The sequence below is a fragment of the Gossypium raimondii genome, chromosome 4 (genome assembly GCF_025698545.1).
Source record: "Gossypium raimondii isolate GPD5lz chromosome 4, ASM2569854v1, whole genome shotgun sequence".
Taxonomy (NCBI): domain Eukaryota; kingdom Viridiplantae; phylum Streptophyta; class Magnoliopsida; order Malvales; family Malvaceae; genus Gossypium; species Gossypium raimondii.
Window position 1 is genome coordinate 6,086,426 of NC_068568.1, and position 21,556 is coordinate 6,107,981.

The 21,556-nt window shown below is 34.0% G+C and overlaps 2 protein-coding genes across 2 annotated transcripts; one reads left to right on the forward strand and one right to left on the reverse strand.

The window, feature by feature from the left end:
* The first annotated feature begins 4,635 nt into the window (after positions 1-4,635).
* On the forward strand, positions 4,636-5,370 carry LOC105778818 (protein RALF-like 22). The gene has a single exon (XM_012602578.2). It carries the CDS (start codon positions 4,839-4,841, stop codon positions 5,208-5,210), a length of 372 nt encoding a protein of 123 aa, XP_012458032.1. The 5' UTR covers positions 4,636-4,838; the 3' UTR covers positions 5,211-5,370.
* Positions 5,371-7,730: 2,360 nt separating this feature from the next.
* Positions 7,731-8,129, reverse strand: LOC128040405 (secreted RxLR effector protein 161-like). Its single transcript, XM_052629145.1, has one exon. It carries the CDS (start codon positions 8,127-8,129, stop codon positions 7,731-7,733), a length of 399 nt encoding a protein of 132 aa, XP_052485105.1.
* Between the last annotated feature and the right edge of the window lie 13,427 nt (positions 8,130-21,556).

The window sequence follows — 21,556 nt, forward strand, 5'->3', positions numbered from 1 at the left end:
CAACTTCTCTACCTTCGGCATTGCGCTATACTCATGTCATTTTGGTGCACACATTGACCGGTTGGAGAGAGAGTACCGGGGTCGTGGGTATATATGATGCTCACTTCCTATGGAGCATGACGATGAAACGCCGCATCAACATTGCTTATTTTCTTGTACTATCTTTTTGCCACTAGTCTGATCGTAGCAGGAAGGGTCCTATATGTTTGGGCCCTTACGTGACTTGCCTAGCGAGGTATTTTGGCCTCCTTGATACTCTAAAGTAGACATCCTCTTTTACCTTGGTTAGACAAATGATCCTGCAGGGATTTTCGATTATGAGTCACATGAGGATGATCGAGCGACGGCATGGAGTGGGTCCCCATCGATACACATTGTCTCATTCAGACCCTCAGGATGAGTATAAGGAGTTCTCTGACAATGATCCTCCTTACCATGCAGACCCACCTCATTCTCCTCAGTCGAGTCACCCTATATTTGCTCCCACTGTTTCACTCTAGGATCTCTCCGAGTGGTTTGACCACTTTGAACAACGATGCTTTAATCGATTTGATAACATTAAGGTGTATTTGCATAAGATTTGCCAGCATCTCCATATCTTTAATCCTGATCATGTGCCTCACGATCCCGACACTTCTCATGACGCCGATCACTAACCTAATTTCATTTTCTTATTTATTTTTTAATTTCGTTTGTACTTTTCTTTTTCTTTTTAGTTGTTTTTATGTTATTTGTGAGACTTCTTTATTTTTATTTTGAACCTTGTTGTTATGTTTATTATTTCGATGATTTTTTTGTTCGATTTTGTAATATCTTTATCTTCTTTTATATATTTTTATATTTTTATTAGTTTGCTCAGAAACATGCACTTAATTTAGATTTGTCGAAGATTCCAGTTTTCCCTATTCTGGCGATTTTATCCAAATTCAGGGTAGTTTCAATTCTCTCTCTCTTTCTTTTGATATTGTGCTTATTCTATGATTATATATGTTTTTACATTGAAGACAATGTACATATTAAGTGTGAGGAGGTTGTTTGTATATTTGTTATAAAGTCCCTGAATTATTTGTTTTGTTTAAATAATTTTCTCATACCCTCCATTAGAGTGACAAAAATTTTATTTGGAATTTTATTGACGTTGTTTTGGATTAATTTGTGGATTTTTATGTATTGGTTGATTTATAATTTAAGAAACGAGAGAGTCAAGCATGATAAGTTGTTTTTAAGAAATAAATATTTTAGGTTGTCTCCCTGAATTGAAGTATTATCTTGAAATTTTATATTTGCAAGTTTGACATCAAAATCATAATTTTTTGTGAGCTTTTGAGCCTATAGAACATATATTTTATTTCATACTCATTTTATTTTTGTCTGTCAACTTGATTTGTTATTCTAGAACTTGCTTCGGTTATACATGTCGAGACCATATTATTGATTTGATATACTGAGATGATAGAGGCACTTAGTATTTAACCCACCTACCTTTAATAAGCTTACATGTTGTATTAACCCTTAGTGAACCCCATTGATCCTAACATGTTTTTTTATTCTAACCCATCAATGTTAACCCATAACCCATATTTATGTTGTAAATTATCCCTTTTATTGACTCCTTTTTTGTCGAGATTTGACTTGGTTAGTTGCCTAACTATGTTTCATCATTTGCATTGTTGAATTTTGTTCTCAAAAAACAAACCATGAAAAAAAATTGATTGAGCTTTAATAGTTAGTTTTATATTGTGTTGAAAAGCTCATTTTTATTATTTATTTCTTGTTGATGTGAATTCTTTTAATTCAGCAAATGATTTTTTTTTCTAGTTTGGTAACTTATCAACTCGACTCTTGATTGTAACCAACTTTTCTAGCCCTTTCTATACCCTTAACCTAAGCCCCATTACAACCTTTTAAAGACCTCTTGATTGGTGTGCCATCTCATTTTATCATGGTGGATTTTTGATTGTCAAGCAAGCTTATGATAATAGCATTTCTCATTCGACTGTTGAGAGCACAATAGTTGAACCTTAAACACTTTGAGTGCTTTGAGTGATCTTTAGTGAGGATGTCAATTCTTGTTGATTTTGAATTTAAGGTAATTTTTTGGATAAGGGGAGACACCTATATTTTTGTGCTTTAAAATTTTCGGCTTGGACTGCTTGAATCTTTATTGTCCTTTTGGTTGAATTTCTAATGTATGATTGTTTCCGAATTATCTTGAAACATTATTAATGAAAATGACAAATTGAGAAAAGTTAATTTGATTGTGGGTTGAGGATTTTGCTTGAGGATAAGCAAATGCTTAAGTGTGAGGATATTTGATAAATGCTTAAAGTAACATGCTTTAATCTCGTTCTTAATACATTTTTGGATCATTAATCGATGTAAAATGGTAAATTTTATGCTCCTAATCCTTTAAATTCATGTTTTAATACTTAAGAAAGCATTTGGAAGCAAAAGGAATGAAAAACAAGCGAAAATTGGAAAATCGAAGCAATTTCAGGAGCCACACGGGCTAGACACATGGCCGTGTGAGCCACACAGATTGACACACGACCATGTGCCAGACTATGTGAAAATCGCAAATTGCACTCCAAACTTGCGGGAAAATGCATTTTTTAGGTTTTTTTGGGCATTTTAAGACCTATATATGACAAAGGTAAGAAGGAATGAGTGAGTTGTCATAGAATAATCAAGAAAACAACTCGAAAAACACCATTGAAGTCGACTCTGAATCAGATTTCCATCAAGATTGAAGATCTCTTTTTGGTTTCTTTTAAGTTTATTATGAGTTTCTTTGTTTCTTGTGGTTATACTGCCTTTAGGATGTGTTTATTTGCTATTATGAACTAATTTTCCAAATACCTAGGGAGATGAACCCTAGGATGGATTATGTTATTTGATTTCTATTTTTTTATGCAATAAATACTAGGATCTTGTTTTCAATTATGTGTGCTTAATTCTTGGTTTGATATTTCTAGATTATTAATCCATGTTTTATATGCTTAAATCAGAGGAGGAATAGGCCCTGTTTAAAAGTAGATCTAGCATAGTTGAGTGGAGTTGCATGAAATCCTAAAAATAGGACGACATAAATCTACTTGATTAGAGTCAAATTTAATAGGGGGATCCATAGATCGAGGTAATGCGATAGTAGGGGTTTTAATTAGAAATAAATTTCAACTAATAAACCTAGAGTCAGTTGCTCTTAGTCTTAAATAGAGATATTAGCATAATTTAGGGATTTCTACAGATCAAGATAGTAAGCGAAGAAATTGTGTAATTTAGATTGATAATGATAGATGAAGTCTAGGTGAATTCTTTCCTAGGTATTGTTTCGCTTCTTGGTTGTTTACTCGACAATTTTCCTGATTTGTACTTTGTCGTGTTCTTTAGTAAATTAATTTAGTTAATTTTAGTTTTAATCAGTCACTCCAATTTATCGGTTAAATAATAGACAGACGATAATTACTAGTACTTTTAGTTCTTGTGGGAACAATATCTTTGCTCACCGTAGCTATACTATTAATTGATAGGTGCACTTGCCTTAGTCTAATTTTTAGTTGGTTTACGAATGCAATCAAGAGCGTTCCTCCATTGTAAGCCAATATTCCAAGTTGATGACACTTGGCTTTATGGGAAGTACAAGCAAATCTTTCTAATTGTGGTTACACAGGATGGGAATCGGAATGTCCTGCCGATTGCGTTCACAGTTGTTGAAAAAGAAAGTATGAAGTTGTAGGAGTTTTTCTTAACCAACCCACGGCATCATGTTGTTATCTAGGACGCAATTTGCTTGATGTTTGATAGAGGAAATGGTCTTGTTGCTACAATTAGACATTCTGGTGCCCCTTGGTGGTTTATGTACTACATTCGTAATGTAGCGAGTAGCTTCCACAGAAAGTACAAGTCAACTCGTTACCAACTCAAGAAAAATGATAATACCATGATAAATATTTAGAGTACATCTAATATCATCAATTTGATGTATTTAACTATTTAATTTTTTCACAATTTAAATTAATTTTTTATTTTAATTTCATTCATCATGTGTTATTATGATTAGTTTTGAACCTTACACTTGAATTATTTATAATATATGTTATTTTTAAACGTATATCTATATTCTAAATATGTGTTTTCACATGCATATAGTTTAATGTCACTTGATGTAAACACACCAACTTAATTTAAAGGCATAATGAAAGTTAATAAAAGGCAATATGATTATATTAATAATCTACATTTTCCCACTATTTCTTATGATTTTTAATAGAAATTATATAAAGAATTAATTTTTTTTAAATTATAAGAGAAGGGCAAAGCCCTAACAACAACTCGACTAGCGCGACTCGAATCCCTATCACACCTGGGGCAGTGACCACCCTAACTATTAGGCCAACACACGAATTTTATAATAAATTCCGGTCCATATTTTAGATGAGGTATTTTATAAGATTAACATAAAAATATTGGCGAGGGTTCCATAATTTAGATGGCAGACAATATAGCTATTTGTTGCTGTCTCTCAGTCCAATCCATTCTTCTAAAATTAGGTACGATCAAAGATCTTCATGAGAGGCTTCAATTTAGGTACTAGAATTGATTATAGTACTTACTTTAGGCCAAATTTGTAGGAGCAAGAAACGTGCATCCCCGAACGAACGTTCAGTTATGCGTAAAACAAGTTAAAAAACACATACATAAAGCATAGCCAAAGCCATATTATCCCATAATCACTTCTCCAAAAATAAAACAATATATCCCCCAAAACTTCGTCACCGAAAACCCAAACCTATCACCCATTTCTTTGCATAACTTCCTCACCCCCCCTTTTTTCTCTGATGAATCTTCGTCTTTCTTCTGCACTCCTCACCATCTTTCTAGCCTTATCGGCGTTGTCATCGTCTTCCCATGCCACCGAGAATTGGAGCCGATCCATGTTCTGGAGCAAGCTCCAGGTCCGTGACCGACGTCTCTCCAGTGACCAAATATGTCATGGTCACTCCGGCAAGTGCCTGGAAGAAACCGATTTGGATATACACCGCAGAGAATTAAGCGCAAGAAAGTACATTAGCTACGCCGCCTTAAGGATGAATGCTGTTCCATGCAATCAACCAGGTCGATCCTACTATAATTGTGGCATTGGTGAAGTTGCTAATCCATACAGTAGAGGGTGCAGCGTCTTAACCCGTTGCCGTCGGTTCACTGCTTAAAATGAAGCAATTTCTATTCTATGCCCATCATAATTTCTCGTACACTTTCTCTTTTTCATTATTGTAGGACAAGCTTTTCTTCTTTTCTCTAATTATTACTAGTATTTTCTTTTTCAACGTCGATATATATAAGTGTGGGTTGAGATATTATTTCCAAGGACGCATAAGTTTCAGTTAATTCTTGAAGTTGCTACCTTTATGATAAGGTTAAATATGAATTCTCAACTTTTGATCATTTGATTCATATCTGATGTATAACTAGTATATTCAGTTTTGTACTTTTGTATATTTGAAATTTAATCTTTCCTTCGTATCTATGTAACAAAAAATTTATATTCTAATAGAACTGAATTTAATAAAAATTTTGATGGTATTAATAATTTTAAAAATTCACATAAGTATTTTAATTAGAATAAAATATTTAGGCTAATTAATGACATTATAAAATTTGATGTAGCAAATTATATCAAAATTAAAATTTAAAGATTAAATTTTAAATTTGATTGTAATATAGGGATTAAAGATGAAATTTAACCATAACTTCTCATGTCAAAAAAAGAAAAGCAGGTAAGGGAGGCCTTAGGGCATTTCTTTTTTTTGGAAACAGACAAAGAGAGCAATAAAATCAAAATTAGCTAGCTAATGAATGAAACTCAGCGTTTTGGTTAATCTGCTGTAACACCTTTGGAGCAGGGGCACCAAACTGGTATAAATCTGGCCAAACCCATCGCGAAGTTCTAAATTGTAAGGATGAGTAAAACTTGATTTAAATAAAAAAATTAATTTTTTTTATTTTAAATTAATTGAATTGAATTATTCAAATTATTCGATTCATCTCAAATAACCTGATTCGAATTTCGAGTTCAAGTTAAGTTGAATCTCACAAATTAAAAAATTCGAATAACAGATTAGTGTAAATACCCTTTTGGTCCCTGTCAACTTTGAAAATAAGCAAATTGATCTCTCTCACAACAAAAATTACAATAAAAATTACAATAATTTTAAAAATTCAAAATATTTATAAAAATTCAAATTTTATATTTTTAAAAATTTTAAAAATTCTAAAATATATATATATATATATATATATATAAGTTAAAATTTTAAAATTTTCTAAAATAATAATTTTGGGACCTAATTAATGATTCAAATTTATCATACTCAAATATCTTATTTTATTATTATTTTGTTTTGAAATTTTTTCAAATATATATAATTTCAAATTTATGTGCTCTAACATGGAATTAGTTATACTTATTATACAACAATATTATTGTTTAACATGTTTAATTTTTTTAATTTAACTCAAACAATTTCACTCGATTCAACTTGATTCGAATTTTATTTCACTCGATTCCATTCGAAAAATAATTCAAATTGAGTTAAAATAATAAAATAAAACTCGTAAACTTGATCAACTCGAAAGTTTTTCACTCGATTCGATCAAACGCTTAGTTCTAATTCACTGCTTTATTCTCCTGTCCTAGTGCATGAACCACCCATACATCCCATTTTCTCTTGCAAAATTGTTGTATATCCCTTACCAAACCAAGTGATGATAGAAAATTCTGCCTAATTTGTCAATTCAACCACCTCTCTACTATCATTTTCAAGAATAATCTGCTTGAACCCATGGTCCCAAGCGAGAGTCAGCTTATCGAAGATTGCCCATAGTTCATATAGAAGAATTGTAGCGACGCTGATATTGCAAGAACCCCAATATCCACTCACCTTTATCATCTCGAAAAATACCCCCAGCTGAAGCTATAGAACTTGATTTAGTCAATGCTCCATCTGTATTAATCTTTACAAGTCCATAAGGGGGTTGACCATGTAGAAGATTAATTAATATTTGGAGAAATAAAACAAAGAAAATAATGAAGAATATAATGGAGAAGAGAAATAAATTTTGTATGGAAGAGAGATGCACCATTTCTAATAAACTTTTTCTTTTTATTTCACACTCTACAAATGCTTCATCACATACAACTCTTTATATAGGAGTTGTAAGTGACTATTCATCTACATCACTTAAATGCTATAGGAGTTGTGACTATTCATGCATGTGTGTAACTCTTCATCTTCAAGTCTCTTCACATTTCTAACTCTTCATAATTTATTTTGTGCAAGATTAATTTAATTATGTGCCAACAATGCCTCCCTTAAATTAAACTTGCTTCGAATTCCCAACCTTTCAACATTTTTCTTGAAGACTTGTCCACTGAGCGGCTTTGTGAAGATATCAGCCATCTAATCTTCCGTCTTGCAATATTCAACTTAAACATCACCATTATTCACCAGTTCCCTCATGAAGTGATACCGAATGCTAATGTGTTTTGTCCTTCTATGAAGAACTGGATCCTTTGTGACCGAAATAGTAGAACTATTGTCACAAAATAAAATTGTTGATTTGTTTTGCTTTTGTTTAAGACTCTCCAAAATTCCACGTAACCAAATCAATTGACATCCTGCATTAGATGCAGCAATATATTCAGCTTCTGTAGTCAAAAGTGCCACAACTTATTGTTTCTTTGAGCTCCATGAAACTGCACCACTACCAAGGTGAAAAACATAACCAGAAGTGCTTCTGCTATCATCAATGTTTCCTGCTAAATCACTATCCGTATAACCAATGAGATCAACTAATGTATTAGCTTTATAGAAAATTCCATAATCAATGGTTCCCTTCACATATCTCAATATTCTCTTGCCAGCTTCCCAGTGATTGGAGTAAGGTTTCTTCATGAATCTACTCACCAAGCTAACAACATACATGATGTCAGGCCCTGTCGAAGTTAAATACATCAACTTCCCAACCAAACTTCTGAATATGGTGGAATTGACAAGCTTTCCTTCACCCTCTTTAGATAACTTCAGAACTTTGATGCATGGAGTAGAGACTGGATTAGCATTTTCCATCTTAAACTTTTTAGAACTTCCTTTGCGTAGCTCTCTTGTGAAATGAAAATTTCTTTCTCGGATTGGTAAACTTTAATACCAAGAAAATGATGTTTTCTCAAATCTTTCATCTTAAATTCTACCATCATTGAGTGTTGAAATTCTTTCAACATCTTCACATCATTTCCCTTGAAAATAAGATCATCAACATAGAGACTTACAACCATGAATCTTCCTTGAGAATTACTTTTGATGCAGAGAGTATGCTCATATGGACATTTCTGGAATCCACACTTCTGAAAATAAGAATCGATGCGGCTGTACTAAGCTCGGGGTGATTGCTTCAACCCGTACAAAGCTTTCTTCAACTTGCAAACTTTTTCTTCTTCTTCTTTTTTGACAAACCCTGGTAGTTGATCAATATAGACTTCTTCTTTGAGAACACCATTCAAAAACGTAGATTTTACGTCCATTTGGAACATTTTCCAATTGTTTTAGGCAGCAAGAGAAATAAGTAACCGAACTGTCTCAAGTCTTGAAACTGGAGCAAATACTTTTGTAAAATCTTCTCCTTCCTTTTGCTTGTATCCTTTTGCAACCAGTCTTGCCTTGTACTTGTTAATAGAGCCATTTGGATTCATCTTTGTCTTGTACACCCATTTGACTCCAATAGAATTCTTGTGTGACGACAAATCTATGAGCTCTCATGTATCATTGTTTTCAATTGAGCAAATCTCTTCTTTCATGACTTTCTTCCATATTTCTTATTGATATGCATCATCAAAAGAAATTGGATCTTCTCTCGCAAAAAAAGGCAAATAATACAACATCATTTTGCACAACTTCATCAGTTACATCATATAACTCTTGGATACTTCTCGTTTTTTAAATCGGGCTAGATGAAGAAAAATTTTATGAAGAACTTGGGGAAGTAGGAGGATTTCCTGCTTGAGCATCATCTTTAGCATTCTCAATTACTACCTCTTCTTCTTTTTCTAGTTCAAAAGGAAAAATTGGCAAATTCTCCTTTTCAACTTCCATATATTCAAACATGGAATTTTTATCAAACCGAACATCTCGGCTTATCACAATCTTCTTTGTCACCGAATTGAACAACTTGTATGCCTTACTTCTTTCACTATAGCCAATGAAAATGCATTTCTCTGACTTGTCATCCAACTTGCTTCTCATTGCATCTGGAATATAAGAGTAAGCAACACTCTCAAATACTCTAAGATGACAAACACTAGGCTTTGTACCATACCACGCCTCATGTGGCGTGCAATTCTCCAAGCTTCTTGTAGGCAATCTGTTGATAAGATTAACTGCACAAGAAACAGCTTCAACCTAAAATCTTCTTGATAACATCTTCTTCTTAAAAAGATATCTAGCCATTTCCATAATTGTTCTGTTCTTTCTTTCACACACACCATTTTGCTGAGGTGTATGGTGGACTGTCATTTCATGCTGAATGCAGTGTCTCTGCAATATTTCTCAAATTCTTTTGAAAAATATTCACCTCCACGATCTGTCCGCAAGGTGTTAATTTTCAGCCCAGTAAAGTTCTCCACTTTTGCCTTGAAAACTTTGAATATCTGAAAAGCCTCTGATTTTTCTTTGACACAATATACCCATAATTTTCTTGAGTAATCATCAATGAAAGAGATAAAGTAACGATTACCTCCCAAAGATGAAACTGTCATTGGACCAAAAAGATCCGAGTGAATAAGCTGCAATGGTTTTCTTACTTTCCGCAAGGATTGAGAAGGAAAAGCAATTTTGTGTTGCTTTCTAAGCTAACAAGCTTCTCAAACATCATCAAGCCGATCGATCTTTGGTAAACTTCTGACCATCATCTTCCTTGAAAGCATCTCCAAATTTTCATAGTTCAAATGTCCATATCTATCATGCCATAACTTTGAAACTCCTTTATGAGCACCAATAAAGCAAGACATCTTTTGATTTTAAAGGGTAAGAGAGAAAAGATTATTTGATGCTACTCCAACTCTAGTAACAACCTGATTTTTCCTTGAAAAGTAACAAGCCATGTCACGAAAATGAATATCATACCCCTTCTTCAAGAGATGCCCAACGCTAAGCAAATTATTTTTAAGACCAGGAACAAAATAAACTTTAGACATTTTCTCAACCCTTCCTTGCTTTGTTTTGAACTCCAACTCACTAACACCGCTAACTTTGTAAGCTTTGTCATCTCTTACTTTTACTTTTCTATAATCAGATTCAAATAACTTCGAGAAAAAAATTTTGTTACCTATCATATGCTTGCTAGCACCACTGTCTATGTACCAGACATCATCAATCTCTCCACCATGAGACACGAGCAACAAAGTTTCTTGCTTTTCCTCTTGATCATTTTGGACTATATTAGCTTCATCTTTCTCTTCTTTCTTGTACCAACATTCACTCGCCAAATGACCAGGTTTGTGACAATGATAACTTTCAAAATAGCCACGACCTCTTCCTCTTTGATTTCCATGCCCACGTCTTCTTTGTGCACCTCTAAAATTCTGATTTTCGTTGGCTTCTTTCCATCCATTCTCCGTTCTTGCATCTTCACCTCTTCCACGAGCATTTGAGTTTCTTCCTCTAAAGTTTCTTCCTCTTCAACGACTACGATCTCTCCCTCTTTGATTTTGAAAATCTCCCTTCTTCTCATTTAAAGACAACTTTGACTGGAGTGCTTGATCTAGAGCTACTTCCTTCTTCTTCTTGTTTAATCTTTCTTCGTGGGCTTACAACGAGCCTGTGAGTTCATCAATGGTCATGGTACTCAAGTCCTTTGATTCTTCATTGGCTACCACAATGTAGTCAAATTTGGAATCCAAAGAACGGAGGATTTTCTCAACAACACGAATATCATCCATAGTTTCACCATTTCTTTTTAATTGGTTGACTATGGACAAAACCCGTGAACAGTAATCAGAAACAGATTTTAACTCTATTTTTTGCAATCTTTCAAACTCCCCTCAAAGAGTTTACAACCGAACTCTTTTTACCTTTTCATCTCCTTTGAATGAATTCTGTAAAATCTCTCATGCTTGTTTTGCCAAGGTGGCACAAGCGATTTTTCCCAAGCCACTTCATATGATTGATCTCCTTGATATATCCAAAATAAGGCTTGCTGATTTTTCTTCCTTGATTTCCTTAGACTCTCTTTTTGAGTTTGTGTTAATCCTTCCTCCTTTTCAGCCTCAACTTCATTATAACCTTTTTCAACAACCTTCTATTCTTCTAGAGATCCAAGAAGAACCTCTATTTGGATATTCCATTTGCCATAATTTTCTTTGGTTAATTGGGGAACGGAAGAAAGAGGAATAGAATTGTTCATTTCGATCGAACTTGGCTCTGGTACCAATTTGTAAAAGATTAATTAATATTTGGAGAAATAAAACAAAGAAAATGATGAAGAATATAATTGAGAGTTATGAACCGAGTTGTTATACCACTTGGCCATACACAAGCTGCGCTGAACCACTCTTCTAGAATCTAAATCCTTATTTTAAAAAATGAATCAATTTTGTTGTTTCCAAACGAAATAGCAAGCTGCCAAAAATTGACTCTCCCAAATTTTCCCATCCCTAATGTTGTTCCATCGATTACTAATTCCCCCAAATAACCAAGAAGTAAAGTCAGCATGAAAAAACCTGTGTCAAACCTTGTTAAGAACAATTTGATTCCAAACATCCTAGCGCCTACACAGTCCCTTAAGGCTTGAAGAGTAGTTTCTAGAAAACATGAACAACTTTGGCATATATCAATAGTTGTAAGGCCTCTCCTCAACCACTCAGTATTAGTTGACAAACGACCATGGAGTGCCACCCAAAGAAACTGTCTGACTCGTTGAAGAGCTTAGATTTTCCAAACCCTTCGCCAACCTTCATCTTTCTGTCCTCATGAATCACTCACCATCCTTTCAAAAGCTATAGCAACCGTACAAACACCATTTGATGTACCACGCCATAGACATATATCCAAATTAGCACCTATCATAGGAGGAGGATTCATCGAAGCAATTTTAAGAGTCATTTGGTGATCAATGTAAGAACCAAAGCGAGACCAAGCCTAACCTCCACTTAAATCCATATAATCAGCCACGCAACTAGATTGTTCCTGATATGTTGGAATAGCAAATTGGTTAATTAAAGGACCCATGCCCGGAACCCAACTATCCTCCCAAAATTTAACTGATCTACCATCCCCTACCATCCAATAGATATTAGCACGCAGAATATCCCAACACTTCGACAAAGAGCGCCAAAAAAAGGAACTATAAGATCGGTCAATAGAAGCTAGACTTCCATATTCAAACTTGTACTTACTACGTAAAACTTTAACCCATACAACATCTGGTTTGGTAATAAGCTGAAATCCGAGTTTAAGAAGAAAGCTTTTGTTTTGGTCCACTGATTTCCTCAAATCAAGACCTTCATTATGCAATGGTTGACAACAGGAAATCCACTTGACAAGAGCTACCTTACGTGATCCATTCGAAGAGCCCAAGATGAACCCACGAACAAGCTTCTCAATTTACTTATCATATGTATACGTTCACAGCTTCAAATATCTTTTTATTCTTTTTGCAACATTATACTAGGTTACAGCAAGATGCTAAACTATATTTGTTCCTTTGCAATTGTAAGTTTGTGCAAATTAAACATAATAAAAAAGAAAAGAAAAACTAGCCATAGAAGAGCATATTCTATTATAATATTCTCGCAAGATGACATTCATGGTCGAAGATACCCCATCATTTCAAATTTTCTTGGAAAAAGTTGTTGATTCGGTTAGGATAAATTATATCAACAGTCACTCAACTTTGATGCAGCTGATAAAATAGTCATCTTGACTTCAATTCAGTCACTCAGCTTTTGAAAAATGACAAATTAGTCACTAACGTTATCGAAAAGTGACAAATCAGTCAGCTACTAACATTTTTCGTTATAGGCCTAACGGGATAGGTGATCTGACCAGTTAATTAGCTGACGTGACCAATTAACTAGTTGCGTTGGATGAGGAACCAAAGGGTCTAAAATCTGAACGGGTTTAGAGAAAAGAAAACAAAAGACGATTGGTTTAGGGTAAAAAGAAAAAGGATCGATTGGGTCTTTACCTTTTTCCTTCTCCTTTTTTTTCTTCTTATCTTTTTCTTCATCTTTTTCTCTCTCAACATCTTTCTCCTTATGCTTTTCTTCTTCTTCTTCTTCTTCTCTTCTTTCTCTTCTTTTTATTTTACCACCTATTTATCATCATGTTTTCCTTCTTTTTTCATCTCCATCTCATCTTTTTTTCTTTTTTTTCTCTGTGCTCTCGTCATCTTCTTTTTTTTCTCCTCTTTATTCTTCATTTCTCCAAGTTCACTACCCTCATGTTTTTCCTTATCCTTCTCTTGACCCTTATCCTCCTTATGCTTCAATTTTTCCTTCTCCACTATTTTGGTATTCATTTCTTCATGATTTGGCTCAATATCCTTCACCTTTGCTTTGAAATGCAATTCTTCCTTCTTCACCTTTTTTTCCTCTACTAACAATCGATTCAAATGTACCTTACAACTCAGAATAATTTGCCACAAATTGAAACTCGAATGTAAGTCCTTCCTGATTTTTTAACAAATTCTCTAAAAGAATGTCGAATATAAATAAGCACGAACAAAATAAAACCAAACATGAACAAACTATAGGATTTATTAAAAGACACAACATGATGGTTGGTATATTACAACTAATGGCATTACACATAAAAGCAAGTTTAGCACAAAACTTCTGATATTAGAAGCATGATGTTCAAAGTTTCAAACATAAATGTGATCCAACTTTAATGCAAGAATGAATTTGTGCCCTTCAACTAATTGATTCTAAGTACTTTCACTACCATCATATGTTGACAGGAAAAGAAAAACAAACGATAATGTGACCTAAAAAAGTTGTACTAGTTTGATTCAACTGAATGAGAAAACTGACATTTCAAGCAAATATAATAATAGGAAAAATAGTGGTAGTATAAAAGGTTTCAATGATAAATCAACATAAGTTTTTTCCATACCTTTAGTATTTTCTTACTCCCTATACCTATTTCACTTCCAAGAAGAAGGTTAATATAGGCCGGTGACATACGCATGCATATAATAAATGGATTTAGACATTAGAAACATTTGTTATACCTAGTATGACATTGTAACCTTGCACAATTAATCACACTATCCTACTACAAGGAGCAAAAGCTCCATTGCTACCAGATTCAACCACTCTCCAATCATCATTACAACCCCTACAACCTAGAGGACAAGCCATTACAAATTCAAATTATTGTAAGAAGAAATAAATTCAGAAGTTACTGCTAGACCAATACAAAGGAACAATTTTATGAAGATGATTTAAAGGAAATGAAAGAGAAACACATGCTTCCTGAAATATATTGATCATTTTCTTTAAATCTAAACTATAATTATGCTATTAACCAAAAGAACAATAGAACTTGTTATTCGTTCTTGGAGGAGTATTTACAGATTATTTTACAAACCAAGATAAAAAAAAAACCTAGATTCAATTTCCCAAAGAAAGATAAATAAAAATGGAACCTTTATACTAACAAGCAACCAAAGAAAGAAATGGGTAGAATAGATAAACAAGAAAGATGTTGAAACATCCAAAAACCAAATCCAGAGAAGTATGTACCTTGAGTGGCTAAGAGGGGTAGATGCAAAGTAAAGATGAGAAGAAAGACAAGGAGAAGGAGATAAGTAAAGACCCTCCGACTGGCCATTAAATGACAACAAGGAGTAGGTTAAGCGCCAAGTCACTTTTTCGTTACTTCTGTAAAGGAAAATGGTTAGTAGGACTGATTTGTCATTTTTTGAAAGTTGAGTGACTGAATTGAAATCAAAGTGATTGCTTTGTCAACTGTATCGAAGTTGAGTAACTGTTGGTGTAATTTACCCATTTGGTTATTATTTTTTTAATCAAAATGAATCGAAGTCAAGGTAATTAATTTGTACAGTTTTTTTTAATTTCAATCCTCTAAATTTGAAAAGGGGTTTGAATTTGATGTACAACAAAATCCTAACATTTTGATAATCATCGACAACTAATATAGTAAAGATTATAAGCATCCAGTTTGATATCTCTAAGTACTATTAATTTGTTTTGAATATGGTCAAACTCAGTTGTATATTCCAATTGGTTTAAAGGGGGTAAAAGTATTATAGAGTTCTTTATAGTAGGAGCTACATTGTATTTTGCCTCCTCAACTCAAACAATGGACAAATTAATCTCTTACGTGTTAATAATTTATCTTTGTATGTCATGTTGACATATATGTTGCACGCCATGTGTTATTGTTCAATTATTCTGTCGGGCACATCAGTTTTTAACATTACAAATAGATAGTTTTTAATAGAAATGAATAATTTGTTCTTTGATCTAATATATAGAGATTAATTTATCAATTTTCTGAGTAGAAATGACAATTTGACTCCTAATACAGGGACTTCTGTAGTTTTACCTTAAATTGGTGGAGATGCTAACACTTGACCTGTACCTTAAGCTATTAATGCTGAGTTTCAACCTTATTGGCAATTAATTTGTATTCATTAAACTATATAATATATTAAATATACAAACTTTGGATTGAATCAATCATCCTCTTCTGCATTGAAAACGTATTTAGATAGTTTTAAACGTAAGAAGTCAATATTATATATATATATATATATATATATATATATATCTATCTATCTGTGTGTGTGCGCGCGCGCGCCTTCTGCGAGGAATCCTGGTTAGCTTATTATGTTTCTTTCAATAATTTAATTTACCTTAAAAGCCTTCAAATGAAAATATAATCCAGACTCTTAACCATCAGATGCTCTTGACCGCTTCGTTGAGGCGATCATTACTATGTTTTTTCTACACATATATTTCTTGTCCATGCTCACTGCTCAATATTATTGGTTGTACAAGAAAAACAAACGAACTAGATTTCATCTTCTTTAGAATACTTTACACGAAATTACCTGTTTGAGTTTAGCATTTTTTATATATTTATATTCAACAAACTAGATTTTATCTTCTTGTTTTCTCAGACCCCAAGGGAGGAGGAGGAACAAAGTAATAATCATCAGCCTAGTCCCATGTCAAATTTATTTCAGTTTCTGTGTTTATTTGTTGTTTGTTTTAGGGTGGGGGTGAAGTCGGAGAGTGGTGGTGGAATGATGGAAAGCATTGCAGAAACGAAGAAGGTGGTGCATGTTGGAGTAATCCTTGATGTGACTTCACCAGTTGGATCGGTGGCAAAGGCATGCATTCCCATGGCAATCTCAGATTTCTATGCTGCTCATCCTAACTTCAGGACCAGATTGTCTCTACACCATAGAAACTCCGATGATGCTCTTGCTGCTGCTTTTACAGGTGGGTGAATTAAAAAAATAGTAACCACTGAACTTTAATTTGTTACAAAATGATCACTATCATTATCAATTTATAATATCGGTTACTGAATTATTAACTTTCAAATTAAATCACCATTTCAAATAAAAATTTTAGGTCAAATTTCACATCTAATCTCTATACTTTTTTCTTTTTAAGTAATTTAATTCTTTCTTTTAACTTTCATTTTCATTTTCCTTTTATTTCTTTATTTTTCTTTACAAAATATTTGAGAAGCAAAGAAGATAAACTTATTTTTTATTAATATCAATATATTTTCAATTATACATAAATTATAGTAAATTACTCAAACCCAATCAATAAAATTAAACCCAAATATGTTTTTTAAAACTAAAAACAAACCAAAACAAAATTCATTTCATCTAAAAATTAATATTTTAAATAAAATCTATCACGAAATTTTATTTACTGTGCTCCCTCATTCTTACTCTTTCACCTGTATAACTTAAATAAGTTTGAATAGAACTAGGAAACTCAAACATCAGTAACAACTCAACACCTTCAACCTTTCTTGGTCTTCGGTAAGAGTGTTCAAATGGTTAATTTGATTAATACCCAAATGAATTATTATTAAATAAATTAACTAAAATATTAAATTTCTTAACCGTTAATAGAATTAAAATAATTTTAAAACTCTTTAACCGAACTGAATTGATGCCCGATTGATAAACTATCACAATAAAACTAATCACAATGATCTTTTCTCTATTTTTAACTCAAAGAAATTCAAAATTAGAAAGAAAGAAAAAACAAAAACATGATAGAAAAATAAATTAAAAACATAATGACCGGGGAGTGATTTGTGATGATATTGAAATGAGAATGAAATGGAAAAAAAAAGGAAAAGGTGTTGTGAAATATTTTATTTTTCATAATACTTTTCTTTTGACCCAATTAGTTTATATATTGTATTGGGTTTATATATAATATATTGGTTTTGGACTTATAAATATAAAAGATATATAATATTATTAATTTTGGTTAATTAATTATCTAATTTCGAATCAATTTAATTGATAACTTAAATAAAAGAAAATTATTAATCAATTTCCACTTAAATTAATTTCTATGACTAATCAATAATTTTACTAATTCGATCTGATTAATTAATTCAATTAAAACTGAAAATGCGCACCCCTAGACTTCGATTGTCTACTTGCTCATCACCAATGAGAAAAAAAACTTACCTCTAATTACAAGGGTTGAGTTACAAAAGTGGGACCAAAAAAAGAAAGGTCAGGATAATGGGAATTGGTCAAAGGTAAGATAAAAAGATATTTTTATCTATGTGCTTTTAATTCAAGTATAATTATTTTTAACTTCTATTGATCATCTATATCCATATGAATTGCAGCTCTAGAGTTGATTGATAATGAAGAAGATGATGCCATCATCGGCCCCTAAAAGATGATGCAAGCTAGATTTGTGATAGATGTCAGCCAAAAGGCTCAAGTTCTCGTTGTTTCATTTTCAGCTACAAGTCCCTCACTCTCTACTACCCAAAACCCTTTCTTTGTTCAAACACCCTAGATGATAGCTCACAAGCGAAAGGCACTGTTGCCATCGTTCAGACATACGAATGGCACGAAGTAATCCTCGTGTACGAAGGCACTGAATATGGAAGTGGTGTAATCCCCTACCTAGAAGATGAATTTCAATAGTTTGACATTCGAGTGAGTTCTAGGTTTTCCATCTACCCAAACTCTCGCAAATTGAGCATATTAAAAACGCTCAATAGGGTAATGGCGATGCAGACGAGGGTGATTGTGGTGCACATGAGTTCTTTATTAGGGTCTAAACTCTTTTTGCTTGCAAAAGAAACAACCATGATTAGTGAAGGATATGCATGGATCGTCACTGTTAAACTCAACAATAAATAAGTAGAAAGTAATTCTTCTCTCTTCCATTACTCAAACCAGTGTCATGTATTTGATACAAAATAAACCAATAACTGAAGTTATTAACAACTTATTAACTAACAATAACTAAAGTAGTTATTCCTAACATGCCCCGTACTTGTCAACTTTCCTTCTCGTCAAAGACCTTCTGATTCATGGCAACAACTCGTAGCTAATCCCAAAACTTGGTGAACGTTGCTACTGACAGTGGTTTTGTCAATATATCCGCAATTTGGTCTGAACCAGGTACATGTCCTACTTGGAACACCCTATCTGCAACCTTTTCTCTAACAAAGAACAAGTCCAACTTAACATGCTTGAACTTTGAGTGCATAACAATATTTCCTACTACTGTAACCGCAGCTGAGCTGTCACACCATATCAAAGCCTTATTGGAACTAGAACACATAACTCAGTCAATAAGGACCGGCTCCACACTATTTCAGTAGTAATATGAGCAACACTCATGTATTCTGCTTCTGCTGTAAATCTAGAAACTACTTTCTGTTTCCTTGAGCTTTAGGAAATTGGATTCCCTCCAAGAAACACACAAAATCCTGAGGCTGACCTGCGATCATCAACATCTGACCCCCAACTAGCATCGGAGTATCCTTCAAGCAAAAACTTTGAGGCTCGGGTGAATCTCAACCCATAGTTCAGTGTCCCTTGTAAATACCTTAATAACCTTTTCACAGCCTTGAAATGCAAGTCCAAAGGTTTATGCATGAACTGGCAAACCTTGTTTACGGAGTAAGCAATGTCGGGTTTAGTGATTACCACGTACTGGAAGGCACCAACAATGCTCTTGTAGTGACGCTCATCCTCAACAGAACTTCCTGCATCAGTTGACAGACGACATGTGGTGACCATTGGTGTTGGCAAGCCATTCGATCTATCCATGGAGGCTCTTTTAAGTAGTTCAAGAATATATTTTTTCTGAGTAAGGAACACACCTTCTGAAGTGTAGTTTACTTCGATGCCAAGAAAATAGCTCAACTTCCCTAGATCTTTCAAAGAAAACTGACCATTGAGCTGAGTAACAAACTGGCCTGTAGCCTGAGAATTATTCCAAGTGACGATAATGTCATCAACATAGACTAAAACATAAAACAATTGAGATCCTGACCGAAGAATGAAGAGAGAATTATCAGCTTTGGAGACTTCAAACTTTGTGGTTACCAGAAATTCTTTCAACTTATGAAACCAAGCCTGAGGTGCTTGTTTAAGACCATATAAAGCCTTCATTAGTTTATAGACTAGGAGCTCACCATTTGGCCCTTGTTGCTCGAACCCTGGTGGCTGCATCATGTAAATTTCCTTACTAAAATCCCCATTCAAAAAAGCGTTATTAATGTCAACTTGTCTCAATGGCCAGTTTAAAGACACTACCAATGTAAGGACCACTATGATTGTATTTGGCTTAACCGTAGGGCTGAAAGTTTCCTGGAAGTTAATGCCAGCTTCTTGCAGGTAGCCCTTAACAACTAGTCTACCCTTGTATCGAACAATTGAACCATCTGCATGTCTCTTAATCTTAAAGATCCACTTACAGCCAACAGCGCGACGACCTTCAGGTAAGGGCATAAGGTCCCAAGCATGATTAGCGAGCAAAACACTTTATTCAGCTTGTGCAGCTGTTGCCCAAGCAATACTCTGAAAAGCTTCGGTTATAGTCATGGACTTCTTCTCAGCCAGAACAGAAGCAAAGACTTTGGGCTTAAAAATACCATTTTTGGAACGAGTCTACATAGGGTGAATGTTCACACTCGAAGGAGCTGCTGTAATACACTCAGTCTGATCACAAGATGTAGGCACATCATCTATTGCTGGAAAGTCAGCAGAGAGACTGGAAGGAGAGTGAGTACTTGCAGATTGTACAGGTGAAGGTGCCATAAGAGAAACCCTGGCTGGCCTTGTGACTATTTGTGTGGAGGTGTGTCCAGGAAAATTATTAGCTACATCCAGAGGAAGCACGAACTGTTGATGAAGATCCCTTATAGAACCAACTTGAGACTGTGAGCAGAAACCATCATGAAATGGAAACTGAGTCTCATCAAAACGAAGATGTTGAGATAAAAAACCTGACCATCTTCAGTAATGCACCTATAACCTTTTGTATTAGGAGCACTGCCAAGAAACACACACCTTTGAGATCGAAATTGTAACTTACGCTGTTGGAATGGCCTCAAATCAGGAAAACAAGAACAACCAAACACCCATAGCAGACCATATTCAGGTTCAAGTTTGTGAAGTGCTTCATAAGGACTTACTTGATGCAGAACAGGAGTAGGTAGTCTGTTAGTCAAGTAAACTACATGTGCAAAGGCATAAAACCAAAATTTTAAAGGCATAGCAGACTGAGCTAAAAGAGACAGGCCCATATCAACTATTTGTCTGTGCTTTCTTTCAGCAACCCCATTCTACTCTGAGGTGTAGGGACAAGTGACCCTGTGATGTATACCAAGTCGAGAGAGCTCATTTGATAAGACACGATATTCTCCCCCAATCAGTTTGTAGCATTTTAATAGAATGACCAAATTGTACTTTAACCATCTGATGAAAATTCAAAAAACACTGAACCACCTCAGACTTATTTTTGAGAAAATAAATCCAAGTGTATCTACTATACATGTCGACAAAAGAAATGTAATAAGAGAAACCATTTAAAAGTGTATGAGCGGGTCCCCATATATCAGATACCACAAGATTAAAAGGAGAAGAATACATTGTATGTGAAGAGGGAAAAGAGAGCTTGTGAGCCTTGCCTAACTAACAAGCTGTACATATTCGAGGCACATTACTTTGTTTGAAAGGAACTCTACAAGATTTCAACACATAAGCGAAGGTGTTATGGCAAGGATGGCCAAGCCTTTTGTGCCATAAAGAAAAGGAGGAAAGCTGAACACTGTTCAGTAAACGTGAGCTAGGCTTTGGGAAAGAATTGACTGTGGTGGGAGCAGATTTTGAAAATTGAAACCTGTATAAACCCTCATACATGTGGCCCTCTAGCAGAGTCATCCTTGTCTGAATGTCTTTCACAAAACACAGAAACGGGTGAAATTCAAAATAGACACCATTATCTTTAGCAAAC

Bases quoted from the DNA above. Each gene is read 5' to 3' on its own strand.
- LOC128040405 (XM_052629145.1), bottom strand. From the start codon at position 8,129: ATGGAAAATGCTAATCCAGTCTCTACTCCATGCATCAAAGTTCTGAAG.
- LOC105778818 (XM_012602578.2), top strand. From the start codon at position 4,839: ATGAATCTTCGTCTTTCTTCTGCACTCCTCACCATCTTTCTAGCCTTA.